At 39.0% G+C, this 16616-nt stretch overlaps 1 protein-coding gene across 17 annotated transcripts in view; it reads left to right on the top strand.

The window, feature by feature from the left end:
* The window catches only part of Cflar (CASP8 and FADD like apoptosis regulator), a 57600-nt gene that overhangs the window by 23289 nt on the left and 17695 nt on the right, over positions 1 to 16616 (top strand). For all 17 annotated transcript variants that reach the window (XR_011709093.1, XR_011709089.1, XR_011709085.1 and 14 more), the window contains 5 exons: positions 455 to 552; positions 3843 to 3891; positions 5514 to 5563; positions 6294 to 6375; positions 15017 to 15527. Coding sequence is in view for 1 of the 17 variants with exons in the window: in XM_071618916.1 (XP_071475017.1) it covers positions 455 to 552; positions 3843 to 3891; positions 5514 to 5563; positions 6294 to 6375; positions 15017 to 15527 (790 nt within the window). In the remaining 16 variants the exon portion in view is untranslated. The remainder of the gene's footprint in view (positions 1 to 454; positions 553 to 3842; positions 3892 to 5513; positions 5564 to 6293; positions 6376 to 15016; positions 15528 to 16616) is intronic.

The raw sequence follows: 16616 nt of genomic DNA, 5'->3' as shown, positions 1-16616 counted from the left end.
TCCTTGATAAAGGGGGATCAGAGTCACATTGCCTTTCTCCCTCATACTCCCACCCCCATTGTCTTTTAGCATCAGCCTGAATGTGGGCTGCATTAGCAGTTGACTACCACCATGGGGCTTGGCTGAGACCCACTGATCTATATAGTACTCTCCTACCCTCACATTTTCAAATGATGGACAGTCAAGAATAGGAGAAGCAGTTTTAATCCATCCTTACTGATGCTTGGTAGAAGAGTCATCTAAGATGATATTTTGAATTTAGTTATGTGGTTGAAAAGTTTAGGGTAGTTGAAAGATGAGGATTGACCTTGAGCTGAACCATTGTTGAAGATTCATTTGATATGATATATATGATAATAAAATTCATTTGATATTATATATATATATATATATATATATATATATATATATATAATTTATATATCTTAACTAGAACTCTCTTTTGTATTTATAGCTCAAGGAGCTATGAAAGGAGCAGGAACAAGTTGTGTGAATTCTCTCCACACCTCTCTCCCAAACTTGAGTCTCAAAGATCCTTCATATAGCATAAGGGTGAGTCTGGAGCAAATATATGGACTTCCAGCATGAAACAGTTACAGAGTTTTAATCAAAGTATACGTATTCTCCTAGTATATATTTAATATCTGAACAAATTGTTATAGAAATGTATATATGTTTTAAATTTATGTATAACTTTTTTATGATTACAAAGCTAAAAAGTGTTCATTGAGCTATCTGGAAAATAGAGAGAAACATACCAGGATGAAACTAAATCACCTACCTCCTACTACTCAAAGACAACTACTGTTATTATTTTGAAATATTTTCTTCTCGTCTATTTTTCATGGATGATAGCCTGTGTGTCTATATGTGTAGTTGAACTTGATTTTCATTATTCATTTGAAAATTTAATTTTTCAAATAAAAATAGATAGGATGTGCCTATGGACAAAAATTTCAAAGTATACTAAAATAAATTTTAAAAGTAAGTTTCCCTCCTCCCACATAATACTGACCCCCAGTTCTTTCCCTAGAAGCAGCTATTGTTAAATCAGTTTCTTCTGTAATCGTACAGAGGCTAGTACATGCATATATATTCCATTTTTTCTTTTGTACAATTGGTATCATATCATGACCGTTGTCCTGATCCAAAAATTCTTGAGCATTGTTCCATATGATCCAGGTGGGACCGCTTCTATTTAATCATTATTTTGAATGATTTTAATTTTCTAGGTGTATCATAATGTGTTTATTCCTTATGGATGTATATCAATATTGCTTATTGTTATTTATATTGTTTTCAATTGTTGTTACTATAACAATGCTGAAAAATAAATATCCCTATGGCTTACCTCTCTGTGCATTTGCTTTTTTACTGAGGTTATTCTAATAATTTTTGCAAAAGTGTTTTGTTATTGAATAATAAAATAGAAGATTTTTTTTTTTTTTTTGGTTCACAAACACAAGTATGACATAGTCACTTATGGTGGTTATTGTGTTAGTAGTAAGTTTTACAGGACTCATCAGAATTGTTTTTGGTTAATCTTTTATCTTGAGAAGAAGAACATTGGTGTAATCTTTTTTGGGGGGGGTGGTCCTGAGGATTGAACCCAGGGCCTCACACATGCAAGGCAAACACTCTACTACTGTGCTACAACCCCAGCCCAGCATTGGTGTAATCTTATCTTTGTCCATATAAAGTTATATGGAATTTGTAATGAGGTCATAGGCCAGAATGCATTTTCATGATTAAATTATAAAGAATTTCATTAAAAAGTATATGATGAAAACATTAACTACTGTAATGTAAATAGTTTCTTGAAGAATATGAGCTGTCAGGATAACCACTGAGCAATAGAATTTCAGAGCTAAAGTGGATGTCCCAGTGCTCATCGAACAAAATAAGGAAACAGTGAGTGATTATTCACCTTTAACTGCTGGCAGGATGGGCCTGCTCCATGATCCTCCTACTACCTTGTGATATAGGTAATAAATTATAGGCATGCCATAGCTTAGATATAGTTTTCATTTTTGTCCTGAATTTCTCTGTTACCAAGTCATGAGACGAAGCACACTTAGAATTCAGACCAGATTTTCTGAGCTTAGTCTTCTATTGTCTATCTAATCATTGTTAGTTAAAATCCTACCATGTTTTTACTGTTGTGTTTCTATTTTTCACTTGCAGGTAAGTATATTCATTGTATATGTAATCTGTTGGGAAGCCATATGCTTTCTGCTCCAATTTCTTCTTAAACTCGCTATATTTAATATGTGGCCCTGATGGTTTGTTCATTTAGTAAGCAGATACTATGACCTATGAACTTGGTAACTTTCTCACAAGATTTAGGAACTGAATACCTAGATGTTAGATTAGGTGACACTGTAAAAGTGCTTCAAAAAATTACAATGACATTAATTTACACAGGATGCCAAGATATTTTTTTTTTACAATATCTTTATTTTATTTTTATATGGTGCTGAATATCGAACCCAGTGCCTCACGCATGCCAGGTGAGCGCGCTACCACTTGAGCCACATCCTGAGCCCCCAAGATATTATAGAATAAAAAAGTTGTATGACTTTACATTATAATACTTTTAAAGTATAGCTTTGATTTTGTTTTCTCTCTTTTATAGTATGTAAAAGTGAATGCACATTCAAGTGGGGGACCAAATTCTATCTAATATGATCAGCCTTTGGCTAAGTCATGGATTCTTTCTGAAAAAAACAATTTACATGTCTTTTTAAAATTTGGATACACAGACTTAGTTATAGATACAGCTTAACAGATAGTGTACTTCTCTTTTTTGGCTAGGATACTTTCAGAGAATTATTGTTTGCGAGCTGAGCATATCACATGGTTGACAGTATGTGGTATGTACCTTACACAGGACCTGTCATCTGAAAAGAGAAAGGTTCAATCTTTCATTCTCTGATTAATCCCACTCTAGCCCTTAGAAGTGATTATCAAGAATTCTTTTTTTAAAAATATTTTTTTAATTTTTGATGGACCTTTATTTTATTTATTTGTATGTGGTGCTGAGAATCGAACCCAGTGCCTCACACATGCTAGGCAAGTGCTCTACCACTGAGCCACAACCCCAGTCCAAGAATTCTTGATAATTAAGAATCAGTCCCATAAATTAACAAAATAAAGGTATTGTATCCATCTACAACTTAAAAAATTAAAAATAAAAGAATCAGGCCCACATTTTTCTTATGTGTAGCTAACCAATTATAGAAAATCAATAATTGTGCATTTATGAAGTACTTTTGTGCACTTAACACTGTGCTGAGTGCTTATGTCTTTTAATTGTGACCAAAAAAATCTATATTATTATTGTTATCCTCACTTTGCAGACATAGAATCATAGACCCAGTTAAATGACTTGTTCAATGTTACATAGCCATTAAGTGACAGAATCAGGGTGTGTAGCCAGGTATGTCTGGCCTAGAACTTGTACTCTAAGCCAAGCTGTACTTTGACCCTATGTTAAAAGAATAGGCTAAATGCCAACCTTATGTTCCAGTAGCTTATTCTAACTTGGAGTTAGTATAACAACTATACTATACTATAACATGTGGTTTTGAAACATTCTAATATGCTAATTTAGCATATTTACAGTTTCATTGTATTTTTGTCTTTTGAAAGAGTTGCCTTGGTCGTTAGCAATATATAACATGGGATTTATGGAGTTAACAGTTCTTGCTATTCTTTAGATAACTGTGAAGGGGATATTTTTATTTTTTTCCTGGGAGGATCTTATTGAGATATTTATAGAGATGTAATATAGTGTGCCTCTGAAAAAACTAACAGAGTGACCTTATTCTTTATATTTGAAGCTCCAGAATGGGAGAAGTAAAGGACAAAGACATTGGCCACTCCTTCAAAGTAAGACCAACTTTTCTTTATATTCATTTTTTATAAATGCTTGATAATTCAAGTAAAATATTGCGTTTTTAGAGTTGACTTTTTATCTACTCCTTCTAATTAAGCTCTCAAAAGGAGTTAAATCCTTAAAATGTATTCACTGGCACTTACTTCTTGAATTAGTTCATTTAAATTTGAATACCATCTTACTCCATCGGGTGCATCATCTTGGTTATATTTTTAAGAGATGTGACATCAATCAACCTGAAATGAAGCTATGACCAGACCATATTAATATTAATAATCTAGCTATGATAATAAGCTATGTTAACCAAATACCTAGCAGCAGGAAGAAGAAAGGTTGACAGGTTCTTGCTTTATAGACCATTTAATAAAATCTGGATGCCCTATAAAAGATATTCCCCTTTCCTAAGAGGAAAGAAAAAAAGTAAAGTTAAAAAATTGGTTATTTCAACCCATGCAGTCTTTCTTCTCTTAAAACATCAGCACTTGATCAAATGACATCATGCTAGGCAGAGTGTTCTACCACTGAGCAACATCCACAGTCCTTTTCTAAATTTTATTTTTTGAGACAGAGTTACTAAGCTGCTCAGGCTGGCATTGAATTTGCCATCCCCCTGCCTCAGTCTCCCAGGTAGCTGGAATTACAGACTGTGCCTGAGTCCACAACATAATTTTTAAAATGTTTCTTCTTTTGCTTGTCTAGAGGATTCCCTGAAGTGAGGGCTGAGACTCACTTTTACTCTGATAAAGCAGCCAGTTGTGCTAGAGGACACCAGGAATCAGGGACTGATGGGCAGTGATGGAGGGCTGCAGTTTTATGCAAGTAGCTTGGAATTTGTCCTCTGCTTAGTAGGGGATCATGAACGTTTAAGTAGGGCCGTGGCCTGATGGGAGCCTTGTGTGGCAGGCCTCTTGCCAATGCCTTATGACCCAGCCTACTGCTGTCAGTGTGCACCTGGAAACTTAGAAGCATTTTGGCAAAATTAGCCAGATGGTGTGGTTCATGCCTATCACTCTCTACCTAGTATTCTGCTCTCCAGCAAAGGCTGGTGAAAAGCTAATTAATTCCTGAATCAACACCCTATTTCTTAAAACATTGGTGAGATGGTTCAAATTAGCTTTTTATTTTATGATCTCCTAGTGTCAATATGAACTCAATGTCAATATGAAAACACTGGCTTCCTGTTCTATGATTATCAAACACATGTAAGCATTCCCTTTTCTACACTTTCTAAGCTGTTTGCTTTAGGTTTTGTCCAGTTTAAGAACATATAGGAAAATACAATATTGTGTGATGAGAATACTGAATTCTCCTTATCAGGTCAAAACTTTCTGACCACCTGGTCTTCACCTGGAGATGGGTAAGGGAGAGGTTTCTTTCACTTGCCATTAAGTATTTTTTCTGCATAGCCATAGTATAGCATGGATGCTTTTTATTTTTTAAGCAACCAGTTTCTTCAGTACAAGATTGGAACCTCAGGGCTGAGTATAGGCAGAGAAAGGGAGAGGGTTGAAGAAAATAGGCAAAAAGAACAGTTGTGATATAAAGAAACTCAACCTGCATTGATGTGGACTTTTTTCTAATGCTTTGTAAAAATTATTTCTCTCTCATCCCCCAGGAGAACCAGTAAAGACATCCATTCAGGAATCAGGAGCTTTTTTCCTTCAGGTACAGAATAAATTATCTGATGTGGTATTGTATTGTATGCACAGTGTCTGCAGAGAACACTGACTTCTTTAAAAATAACTACCCATAAAGAATTCTCTGTGACATTGGGACACCCTGCATGTTATTCTCCTGAGAACTCATTTGCCAAGGAAACTTCAGTCTAACAAAGAGAAAAATACTAAAGTGGATTCTGTTAGTGAACTTTGGAATTCAGGGAGACTCCAAAGTGACACCTCTTGTTTCAGCTGAGTGATTACTGAATGCACAGGAAGGCAGGGACAACACACTGAACTTTGATGTGTTCTGGCTTTTTCTTGGGTTGATACCTCTTCTCTTAGGAAGAGGCAACAGTACAACCATTTGTACTGGTTTGGAAAACTATCATTTATTTCTACTTTAGGTTACTGTGGAGACATATGATCCATTTTTTTCTCCCTGTTTCAAATGATCTTTATTCTGTAAAGCTAAGACATGCAAAAAGACTATAATTTTCATTTAACTTAAGTAAAAACTGAAATAACTTGTTTGTCTTAAGCACTACACTAATAGAGAAAAATTTTGGTATTAACAGAAAATGTCAGCTATGATAACTTCAGGCTGTATCTGCTGAGTGATTCAGCCAACAAAGAGATGTTTAAGGAACTTCAAAAGAAGAGATGGAATATAAGTGGGACCTTTTGGAAACAGAACAGTATCTAGAATCTTTAACAATCTCTGTCCTTCTTTCCAGCACATCTCTGAAGAGATATACAAGATGCAGAGCAAGCCCCTTGGAATTTGCTTGATAATTGATTGCATCGGCAATGACACAGGTAGGTGTGGAAGCTGCAGATTGATTGATGCTTCCCAGTGTGATCATGGCACAGATGAGTTGTATTCAATAGGGTTATCAACATTAGCTTCTGTGACAAAACACCCTAGACTGTGACATTTGTTTTTCACTTATATCATAGTGTGGTGTGGATTGGAATGGGGGAGCTTTGCTCAGCGTGGCCACTCAGTGGCTCCATCACCTTCCAAGGCTGTGGAGTCTTCTTCAGGGTCCTCTCCATCTGGCTGGTAATTGAGAAAAGAGAGAATGTGTGGAGGATCTCATAACAGATTTAGAGACTGGATCTGAAAGTGATATGCATCATTTTCCCCCACATTCTCTTGGTTAGAACTCATTTGTGGGGCTCCAGCTAACTGGTGGACATGGATAAATTGGTCTAGCTATGTGTTGGGAGGAAAATGAAATGAATTTGGGGACCCCAAATGAAATGAATTTGGGGACCCCTAAAGCACCAATGAAGGCTGGTGCTTTGGTCTTGCCTTTCCATCCTGGATACTATGGCAGGGAGGAGTCCTGGGATTCAAGGAACATTTATAATGGAAGGCATTCTGGCTTCCAATATTATCAGATAATCTTCACTTTCCTTGGGGACATGAAATATATGATAAATGTGTGTGTTGTTTAGAGGACTTTGAATATTGTGTGAGCCATGAGTCACTTAGGTATGCATCCTTTACTTGGTTGTTGATGTACCTGGGTGTCACTGGCCTTTGGGTCTGAATAGATTCTTTTGCTTGGCTCTTGGATGTCTGCTGGCCTTTGGTCTGAATAGATTCTTTTGCTTGGCTGTTGGAGGTCTGACTCAAACTGAAACACTGATGATGCATCAAAAGAGAACGACAAGAGCCCAGATTCGTGGAAGAACATTCTGTTTAATTATTTATCTCTTCCTTGTGGGGATGATCATCATAGTTCCACATTTTCCAGCTTCTCAACATTCTCTTAGAATGAGTCAGAACTATCTTTTAGTTTTACTTAAAATGTTACCATGGGCAGTTTTATGAAAAGGAGTCTAAGAGAAGGTCAAATTAGCAGACACAAGACTGAATTTCCCAGGATTTCAGCTATGATCCTGCTTTCTCATGTCCTATTTTTGGTCAGATGTGAGAAATGCTGTCTCCTCTGCTATAGATAAATGTCCTTTCTTTTTTAGCTATTAGTGCCCATATAAGAACGAGGAAATAACTTTCCAGTGAGTCACTTTCTGTTTTAAAGAAGATTGTGTAATTGTCCTTTACTTGTAGTTGTTATCATTCTTGTTTGATTCACCAGCAGAAAACTTCCTAACTGGATGTGATTTTCTTTGTTTTATGAATATCTATTGTATTGAAAGAGTTATAGAGATAAAGCCATGTCCTGTTTTGAATTGAAAAACTCAGTTATTTGTGGCTAAAGTCCAAAGTCTGTGCTTGCTTTCCTTTCTGAGTTGTGGGTCTTTTGTGGACAGAGACTAAATGCATATTTGTGTTTTTCTGCATTGTAGGAGTGTGGTCAGAGCTGGGTCCTAGAATATAATTGGCATAAGCTTAAACTATGGATCTGTAGTGCCCTAGGTTGTGGCCTTGGGCAACTTTTCTAGTATCTGAAGGCTTAGTTTCTCTATTGTAAATTGGATTAATAATAGGACCTATCTCATAGAGTGGTTGGGCAGAGTGAGTTCATACTTATAAAAAGCTTGGAACAGTGAGCGGCATATTGTAACCATGTACTAATGCCAGCTAACACTATTTTCTCATTTTGTTTCATTTTAGTTACAAAATACTAACCAAACATTCACCATGGCTTTATGCTTGGCATATGAAATCTGATTTCAGACAAGTGAGGGATCAGGATACTGAGGACCTGAGCCCTGCACTGAGCTCAAGTGTTAGTGGGGCAAGTTCCCACAGGTGTGGCATCCTGAAATGCAGGCAGTTACCTGAGAGGGGGTGAATGCTTGAGGGAAAACCCAGGTGGAGCACTTCTGTCAGTCATCCGTCTCAATGGGCTTGGCAGAGAAAGAAAATCTAAGTATAAAAGCTAGAAAGTAGGGGAGCAGAGACTGAGAAGGGAGAAAGATGGAAAAGGAAGGTAGAATTGGAGGTAGAGCTTGGGGAATACCTTTGGCCTGAGATGTGAGCAGGTACTGGCTTCGGGTGCATTGAGATGTCCCTTTCCTGCTCCTTGGCTACTGATGAGTCTGTATGTGAACCTCAGGAGTCAAAATGGTAGCTCCAGGCAGCAAGTCCTTCCTGGTCAGTAGACTCCTTTCAAGTTCAATATCTCAATGGTAGAATTCTGGGCTAGATTGGGCTTGGGTCAGTAAAGGGTATTCCAGATGCTCATCACTGCCCTTCCCCTGAGGATCAGCGTTCTTTTGACTCAAGCCCTTCTTGCCCCTCGGAACAAAACAGATAATTTGGCTTGAGGCACAGGTGGCTGATTAACGGATAGGAAACAGGACAACACACTTCTACTCAAATGGGGGTGTGCCCTGAACCCACTTATTCACTTAGCTGAGGCTTAGAGCAGCAGGGGTGTGTTAATTATCATGAAGTGGAAGGACACAATCTCCCCTTCTCATACACTCTCTCTAGGCCTCCAGTTCTTTGTTTCCACACCCTCGCCTTCTGGGGACTTTTCACTGAGAACTCTGGACCTGGAATCCTGCTTTGGTAGAAAGTCGTCCCAATCAGGTGCAGCACACTTTATTTCCACCGTATTGGTAGTTGGTTGTCTTCATCTAGAGCGATTATGTGGGGTTTTTTTCTGATTATTTTTTTTTCTGATTATTTTTCTTATCCAATAAATGTTTATTGAGCACCTACTGTGTACAAAGTACCACTCTTGGCCCAGTGCAAAGCCATTGTGGAGGCAATGAGGTGGAGTCTGCTTTCGAAGCCAGGCTGTGAGTAAAGACAGGGTTATTCTATGTGACCTGTTTTTGAGAAGAATCCTCGTAGGGGTCAGTAACCTCTTCTTGAGGCAGACATTAATGCTTAGGGATTTGGGACTAATTACATCAGTTTGGTAGAATTAAAAAACAAGTCTATCGTGCCTTGTGGCCTGCGTCAGTGACCTAGCAAAGGCTGGCCTATGCTGGGCCCTGATTGGCCATTTGAGTACCAGACTCTTGATCTTGTTAGGAATGTGGAAACAAATATATCACATTGCTGATAGGTGGACTTTGGGAGTTGGGCGGAGGCAAGCAATGTTTTCCAGGCTTCTGAGTAAAAGATGGTGTTTGCAGATTTTAAGAAGTTTTTTTTCCCCTTTCTTTTTTTTCTTCTCTGCTATTTCTGGAAAGCTTGATTTTTTTCCCCCTGTGCTTTAAAACTGGCTAACTCTTCAGTTTTCTAGCAGACACTGCAGGTTTCCTCTTCTAACAGGGCAACAGGAGTATAGTGGAGACCCTTTGCTGGTGCTGCTGACTTGAACTTGAACTCTTGGCTTCCTTTTCCTCTTTTTCTTTTAATGGAATAGGTGGAATCCTGACCAGTAGCATTTTCTTGTAGTAACACTTATAGGAAAATCTCTGCGAGGGGATCAGAATAACCACTGTGGCCTCTGCTTGTGAGCTACAAAGACAAGTGGCAAGTGACATGCCAGATAGTAGATGGAGGCTTTGTTCAGATGGAGCAGTCACTGCATGCTTCTGGCCACCTGGAAAGCCAAGGCAGTGGAGCCTCCTTGTTTTTCGCTCCTGGTGTTACTATACCATTATGGAAGGCTTCCTCCTGCAGGCAAGGACCAGGAGTCTGTGATTGGGCTTTTTTTTTTTTTTCCTGGGCATTCTTATCCTCTGGGACTAAGCAGCTATTTACTTGAAAGGCTACCATCATTAATGGAACTTCCCTTTAAAGCAGAGTCACTTGGAGGCTGTCCTACTTAGCAATCCCTTATTTCACAGCATCCATAAATTTAGGTGTTTCTAGAGTTTAGGAAGATGACACGCTACATATACTGTAATTTATAGAACACTTTAGTGCGGCCCAGGATAGCACCCCATAGTCAAATATGTTAATATTTTGGTAGCAAAATGAATGAATATTCACCACTAAATGGGATAGATCTCATGAGTTCAGAAAAGGTTTTGCCACCAAATGATTTTGGGGAAAGAACTTAAGATTTTCTGAGCTTTTCAGATGCTACAATTGTGGATAAAGGACTGTAGATATGTGGAAGAACAAAGTATTTTTAGGTTGTCTGGGGTACTCTGAAAACCTCTCTTGACATGCAGCTGACATATTTATTATTGATATGATTTTCTCCAAATATAAGTTGGTCTGGAAGGAATCACTAGTAATCATCTGTGCTTTATGAAGAAGACATTTAAAAAGTAGTTTATAATTTTGAGTGTATGTAGAAGTGAGCCCTCTGTGGCTTGGCTGAACAAGTGCAAGTTGATATATGCTAGGCAAATCTGCTCCTACCTTCTCAGTCAGTCTTCTATCTTTGCTTTCATTCATCATCAAATCTACTTGGTGATGGAGGGGGTGGTCCTTGGCCCTGTTTTTTCAGGTCCCAGCTTAAATTATACCTTTTCCATGGTGCCCTCTCCAGTGTTTTAGATCACACTGATCTTGCTTCTCTAACCACCTACTTTTCCTAGATTGAACCATGAATCTTGTGACATTTCAGTCATTTTTTATGTACATTTATAGGCTTTATTTTCCCTGAATTAAAAGCTCCTCTAAGGACAAGAATGATTTTGTGTACTTGATCTGTATCCAGTGTTTCTATAAGGTAAAAAGAGTGGAAACTTAGTAAAAGCTGAGTACTGCAGTCAAGTCAATATGAGAAATGCTCTGTAATTGTTCCCCTTTTAGAGATTCAAAAAGTATATCCACCTGGTAAGGTCTTTGGGAAGTCCTGCATAGAACTATTTTAACCTTGTCAATCTTGCATTTTCCACACAATTGGACCTCAGAACACCCTTTCCCACTCAGAAAATCCTGCCCATCATGTATTCTGCTCATGTGCTTTATGTTTATTGAACCCAACTTAGTAAGGATGTTTGATAAATTATTGTAAATTCTCTTATTTATTCTATTAATGGAGCCCTTTTCAGGGTAATTGTGAAGATAAGTTGCCCTCATTTAGATAAAAATGAATTTTAAATTAATGAGGTCATGGCATTTCACTGGATTAAATTCCTCAGGCTTAATTATGATTGCCCAAACCTGTGAGTAGTGCCAATGATGGCCCCTCTACCAGAAACCCTGTACTAACTGCAAAGCCAGAAGAAGAAAACCCATTATTTTAGAAGGTCTTTTCAAAGTTGAAATTTACCAAGCTAGGTCTAGGGTGGGAGTGGGGTGTCCAGGATATGTAGAAAGAGAAGTGGATTTCTGCTTTTTGTTGAAGTTTTTTATTTTTTCCAAACTCAGCACCCAAGTTTTTCTTCCCCTATTTGTTGGTGAAGACATGATAGTGAAGTGGTATATGGGACACAGAATCTATCTGCCCTGAGCCCATTTTAATGAGAATGTAGAGACCTCCTCTGGTCTCAAGAGACAGCTTCCATGAAGAGGCTCACAGGCTCCCTGGCTTGGAGTTTGAAATGGCTTCGTTAATCTTTTGATTTGTCTCTTATATTTGAGTAAATATTCAGTTTGCAAGCATCTTTACAGAAATCTCATTGGCTCCTTACAGATACCTTTCAAAGAACAAGGTTTAGTGTATATCCCAGTTACTTGGGAGTCTAAGGGAGGAGGATCACAAGTTTGAAGCTGCCTGGGTTACTCAGAGATACACTGTCTCAAAAATAAGATTTAAAAGGGCTGTGGGTGTGATTCAGTGGTAGAGTACCTGCCTAGCATGGGTGAGGCCCTGGGTTTGATCCCCACCACCACAGGACATAAAACAAACAAAACCTAAACATGGTTTAGGTATATTAGTATCAATCCCATTTTACAGATGAATAAACAGAAGCTGTAATTTACTCAGTCACACTGTCACAGCCCCCTTCATTCTATAAATTAGGTTGGGCTGTCTGCTCTTGCTGGCGCAGAAGGAAAACAACAAATGCCAGCCTACATCCCTGCCCACCCTACCTCACCATCTAACAGAGGAAAATATACTAACGAGGAACGTTAGCTGTGGTGACTTTGGGCTGTGTCTGTTGGGTGACTCCCTCTTGACAGAGGGATATTGGAAAGCCACTCTGTCTTGTTGAGGCCCATCCAGATTTGGTGTTTTTCTTGGCTTAGTTGTGGCATCTGGGACTAGCATGGCTTTTGGTTTCATCTCTGCCTTTAGCGTTTCCCCCACCCCCCCCCAATTCTCTTAAGTAAGGTTTTCCTGCCCCAGACCTCAGATTCCCATTCCCTTCTTAGTTCGCCTGCTAGTATAGATGGGTTCTCTTCTAAGATCAGGCTAGGTGGAGGCTCCAGGAAGAGGAGCGGGAGGAGGGGCATGAGCTGGAATTTACAATCTGATCTTGTGGTTCCAAGACTGGTTCCTCTTTTGCCAGCTGCCTACTGGTTGCCACATGACAGGGACTACACCAGGGAACCCAGATAAAGGAAAAAGCTAGAAAGCACCAGGACAACATTTCTGTCCCATTCCCACATAGAAACGTGTGAGGGACTGTGGTGAGCTCTCTTTCAAGGACTGTGATAAGGAAGGGCATTTATCAGTGAGGAGAGAGGGTTTTGAAGGAAGGGAACCAGCTGGAAATAACAAGTAAACAAAAGAGCTCTGAATCTGGTGTTTCCCTGTTTGCTTCTGCCCCCTAGAGGAGAGATCACTCCATGAAGAGAAATGTGTGTCATGACAGGAAGTGTTTGGAAAGAAGTGGTAGTGACAGGGCTGCTCTCTTAGACTATATTATCTTGTTGTCCTGTGCTGTGTCCAGCCTAGGTATGGTACTGGGCACTGAACCCTTGGGCACAGCCTAGGGAGATGGCTAGGGTCACTGCAGCCAGGCCTTTCCACCATTCAGCATTCTTACCAAAAGTGTGTTAACAGGCTATCAGAAACCTGAGAATCATGTGCTGATTCGTTAGAGGTTTATTAGCCTTCTTTGTATCTCTTCATTATTATTTTCATACTTAACTGTGACCCTAACAAGCAAAAGAAAAAAGTAACTACAGTCTTAAGTCAGGGTGACTGTCATTCCCTTTTCCTGATAGAAATCAAAGAACTCTTCTCATGAATTATTTATCTAACAATGTATACAAATAACTTCAAAATTTAGTAGCTTAAAACAACAATACTTATTTAATTATATTTATCACAATTCCAGTAGATCAGGAATTTAGGATCAGCTTAGCTGGGCTGTTAGGGCCCATTTTTCTGGTGATTAGTTGTCAGAAAGGGCCCCTGAAAACTTGGTTGGGATTGGAGGATCTGTTGCTAAGGAGATCCATTGCCATGGTGGGGAAGCTGGTACTGATTGTTGGTGTGAGGCCTCAGTTCTTCTGCGTTTGAGTCTCTCCAAGGTGCTAGGTGCCTGAGTGTTCTCAAGAAGCAGCATTGGTTTCCCCACAGGGCGATGCATTCAAAAGAGAGAAAAAGTCAAGTGGAAATTGTATCCTTTTGATGTTCTAGCCTTGTCAGTCCCATGCTATCACTTCTGCCACAAAATTAGAGATGTGTAATGGGTGGGTCAAAAGGACATGGATTTTTGAATGGAGAAGAAAAAAAGTTTCTATTTTCTATTAGAAAATATATAAATTGATTTATGAGGGTATGTTTATTCCTCCACTAAGGGTAGACTGAGCAGATGAGAAAAATGAACTTAGTTGCATCTGTAGGGCCATCCAAACTTCTAGAAGACAAACAAAAAGATTCTAAACAAGAGAATAGGAGGTAATATTTACTGAGCACCAAGAGTTTATTTGTACTGTTTTATCCTCACAACAGTCTTGTAAGGTGGTTGTCATTCCAACTAAAGCCAGAGAATCCCACTTTCTTGAAGTCATATAGCCTAAGGTGGTGGTAAGGTCAGGGCTGTCTGGATTAATGTCTGCTCTTGCTACTACCTTACACTGGCCCTCAGGATGCCTGGGAGAAGACTCTTTGGGGGTATTTTAGAGAATCTTGGCTAAGTCTCAGTTGATCAGGCAGAGTTGGTCACACTGGTCACACTGGGAAGCAGATTGTGATAGGAACTGGGAAGTCCAGAAATGGTCTTGACTTAAACCAAAGGGCTTCTGAATCAGTCCATGGCAGGTTGAAGGAACTCATGATCTGTGCTGCTATTTCTACAGCTATTTGGATCTAGGCTTGGATTTGTACTCCACAAACACTTCCATTCCAGTATGTGTGGGTTATTGTTAAGACTTGTTATTTTAAGAAAGAGCCTTTTTAAAAATCCCCAACTTTGTTTCAGTTGAAAAGAAAAAGATTTTGTTCTTCTTGTTTGATTGGACTGGAGTGGGCTGTCTGTGCCTATGGTCACATATGCTGGTGGTGTCAGTGGAGAACAGACCAGCCTTGTCAACCTGGGGCATGAAAGTCACATATTTCATATTTTGGATTTCTTCTTCCTGTCCAGTTTTCAGGCCCCTTAAAATACTGTCACACAGAAACAAAGAAGAAAAGGAGACTAGACTAGATACCCAGTTCCTAGCATTCCAGTTTCTTGGGCTTTTCTGACTCCAGTGTTGTTTTCCATGTTTGTTTATTTTCTCCAGAAGTTCTTCGACACACCTTCACTTCCCTGGGCTATGAAGTCCAAAATTTTTTGCATCTTTGTGTGAAAGACATAAGCCATATCCTTCACCAAGTTGCCAATCTGCCCCGACACCGACACCATGACAGCTTTGTGTGTGTCCTGGTGAGCCGAGGAGGCTCCCAAAGTGTGTTTGGCGTGGATGAGACTCACTCAGAGTTATCCTTGCATCATATCAGGAGGATATTCATGGGGGACAAATGTCCTTCCCTCATAGGGAAACCAAAGCTCTTTTTTATTCAGAACTATGTGGTGTCTGAGGGCCAGAAGGAAGACAGCAGCCTGCTGGAGGTCGATAGTCCAGCGATGACCAATGTGGAATCCAAGGAACAAAAACCTGGGCCAAGCACGGTTCACCGAGAAGCTGACTTCTTCTGGAGCTTGTGCACTGCTAGTGTGTCCCTGCTGGAGCAGTCCTCTAGCTCACCCTCCTTGTACCTGCAGAGCCTCTCTCAGAAGCTGCAGCGAGAAAGGTGAGCCACCGAGGAGACCAATCCTGACCTCATTTATTGTCCTGCTACCAAATGTTTGATGTCATGTTTGATGCCTTCCTGGAGGAAAGGGATTTTTCTTTCCCCATTAGGCTTGTCTTAGGGGTATAATATAGACCAGTTCAACTTACGAACACTTTATGTTAGCCAGCTTGTAGTTTGGATATTTTTCTTTAAAGCTCAGAAATTTTAAAATTTCTTACTACAAGAACAATACATAAAATCATAAATATAGATGCTGAAAACAAAATGTAACAAGCATTTGTAATCCTCCTAACTAGAACCATCCTCTGTTAACCAAATGTTAGTGTACCGCCTTCCAGGCGTTTTTTTTTTGGGGGGGGGGATTCCCACACAATCCTAGATACAACCCATATGGAATCATCATTGACTATTACTTTACAACTTACTTTTAGTTTGCTTAATGGTAGATCACAAACATTTTTGCATGTCAATAGTCACATTGGGACAACATCATTTTTAATTTTTGCAAAGCAGCTACCAATATGGCTATAGCTTATTTTACTCAACTGACCCTTAGTCATCAGATACTGTTTTACTTTTACACAAAGAAAGGGTTAAAAGCATCTTTACAGCTTGACATCTTGCTTATAAGAATTGTTTCCATGGAGTGAATTCCCAGACATGGAACCACTGTGTCAAAGGGCATGCAAGCTTTGGATACCTCTGACCTAATTGTCTTCTAGGACACTTATGCCAGTCTCATATGAGAGTTTCTATGTCCCTGAACTCTCACTGATAACTGCATGCTCTTTTTTTTTTCCATGTTTTGACAGTTTGATGGGTGAAAAAATGGCATCTGACTGTTCATGTCTGCAGATTGTTGTTACATACAGTAATCACCCTTATCTGATGCTTTGCTTCAGTCACCGTCAACTACAGTCTAGAAATATTAGGTAGAAAATTACAGAAATAACTTACTCATAACTTTTAAACAACTTTTATACAGAATATTGTTGTAATTGTTCTATTTTTATGATTGTTGTTGTTAATCTCTTTCTGTGCCTAATATGAAAATTAAGCTTAATCATAGGTATGTAGTTTTGGGAA

Source organism: Marmota flaviventris, chromosome 11 (genome assembly GCF_047511675.1).
Source record: "Marmota flaviventris isolate mMarFla1 chromosome 11, mMarFla1.hap1, whole genome shotgun sequence".
NCBI lineage: Eukaryota > Metazoa > Chordata > Mammalia > Rodentia > Sciuridae > Marmota > Marmota flaviventris.
This window is presented reverse-complemented; position numbering and strand designations above follow the sequence as displayed.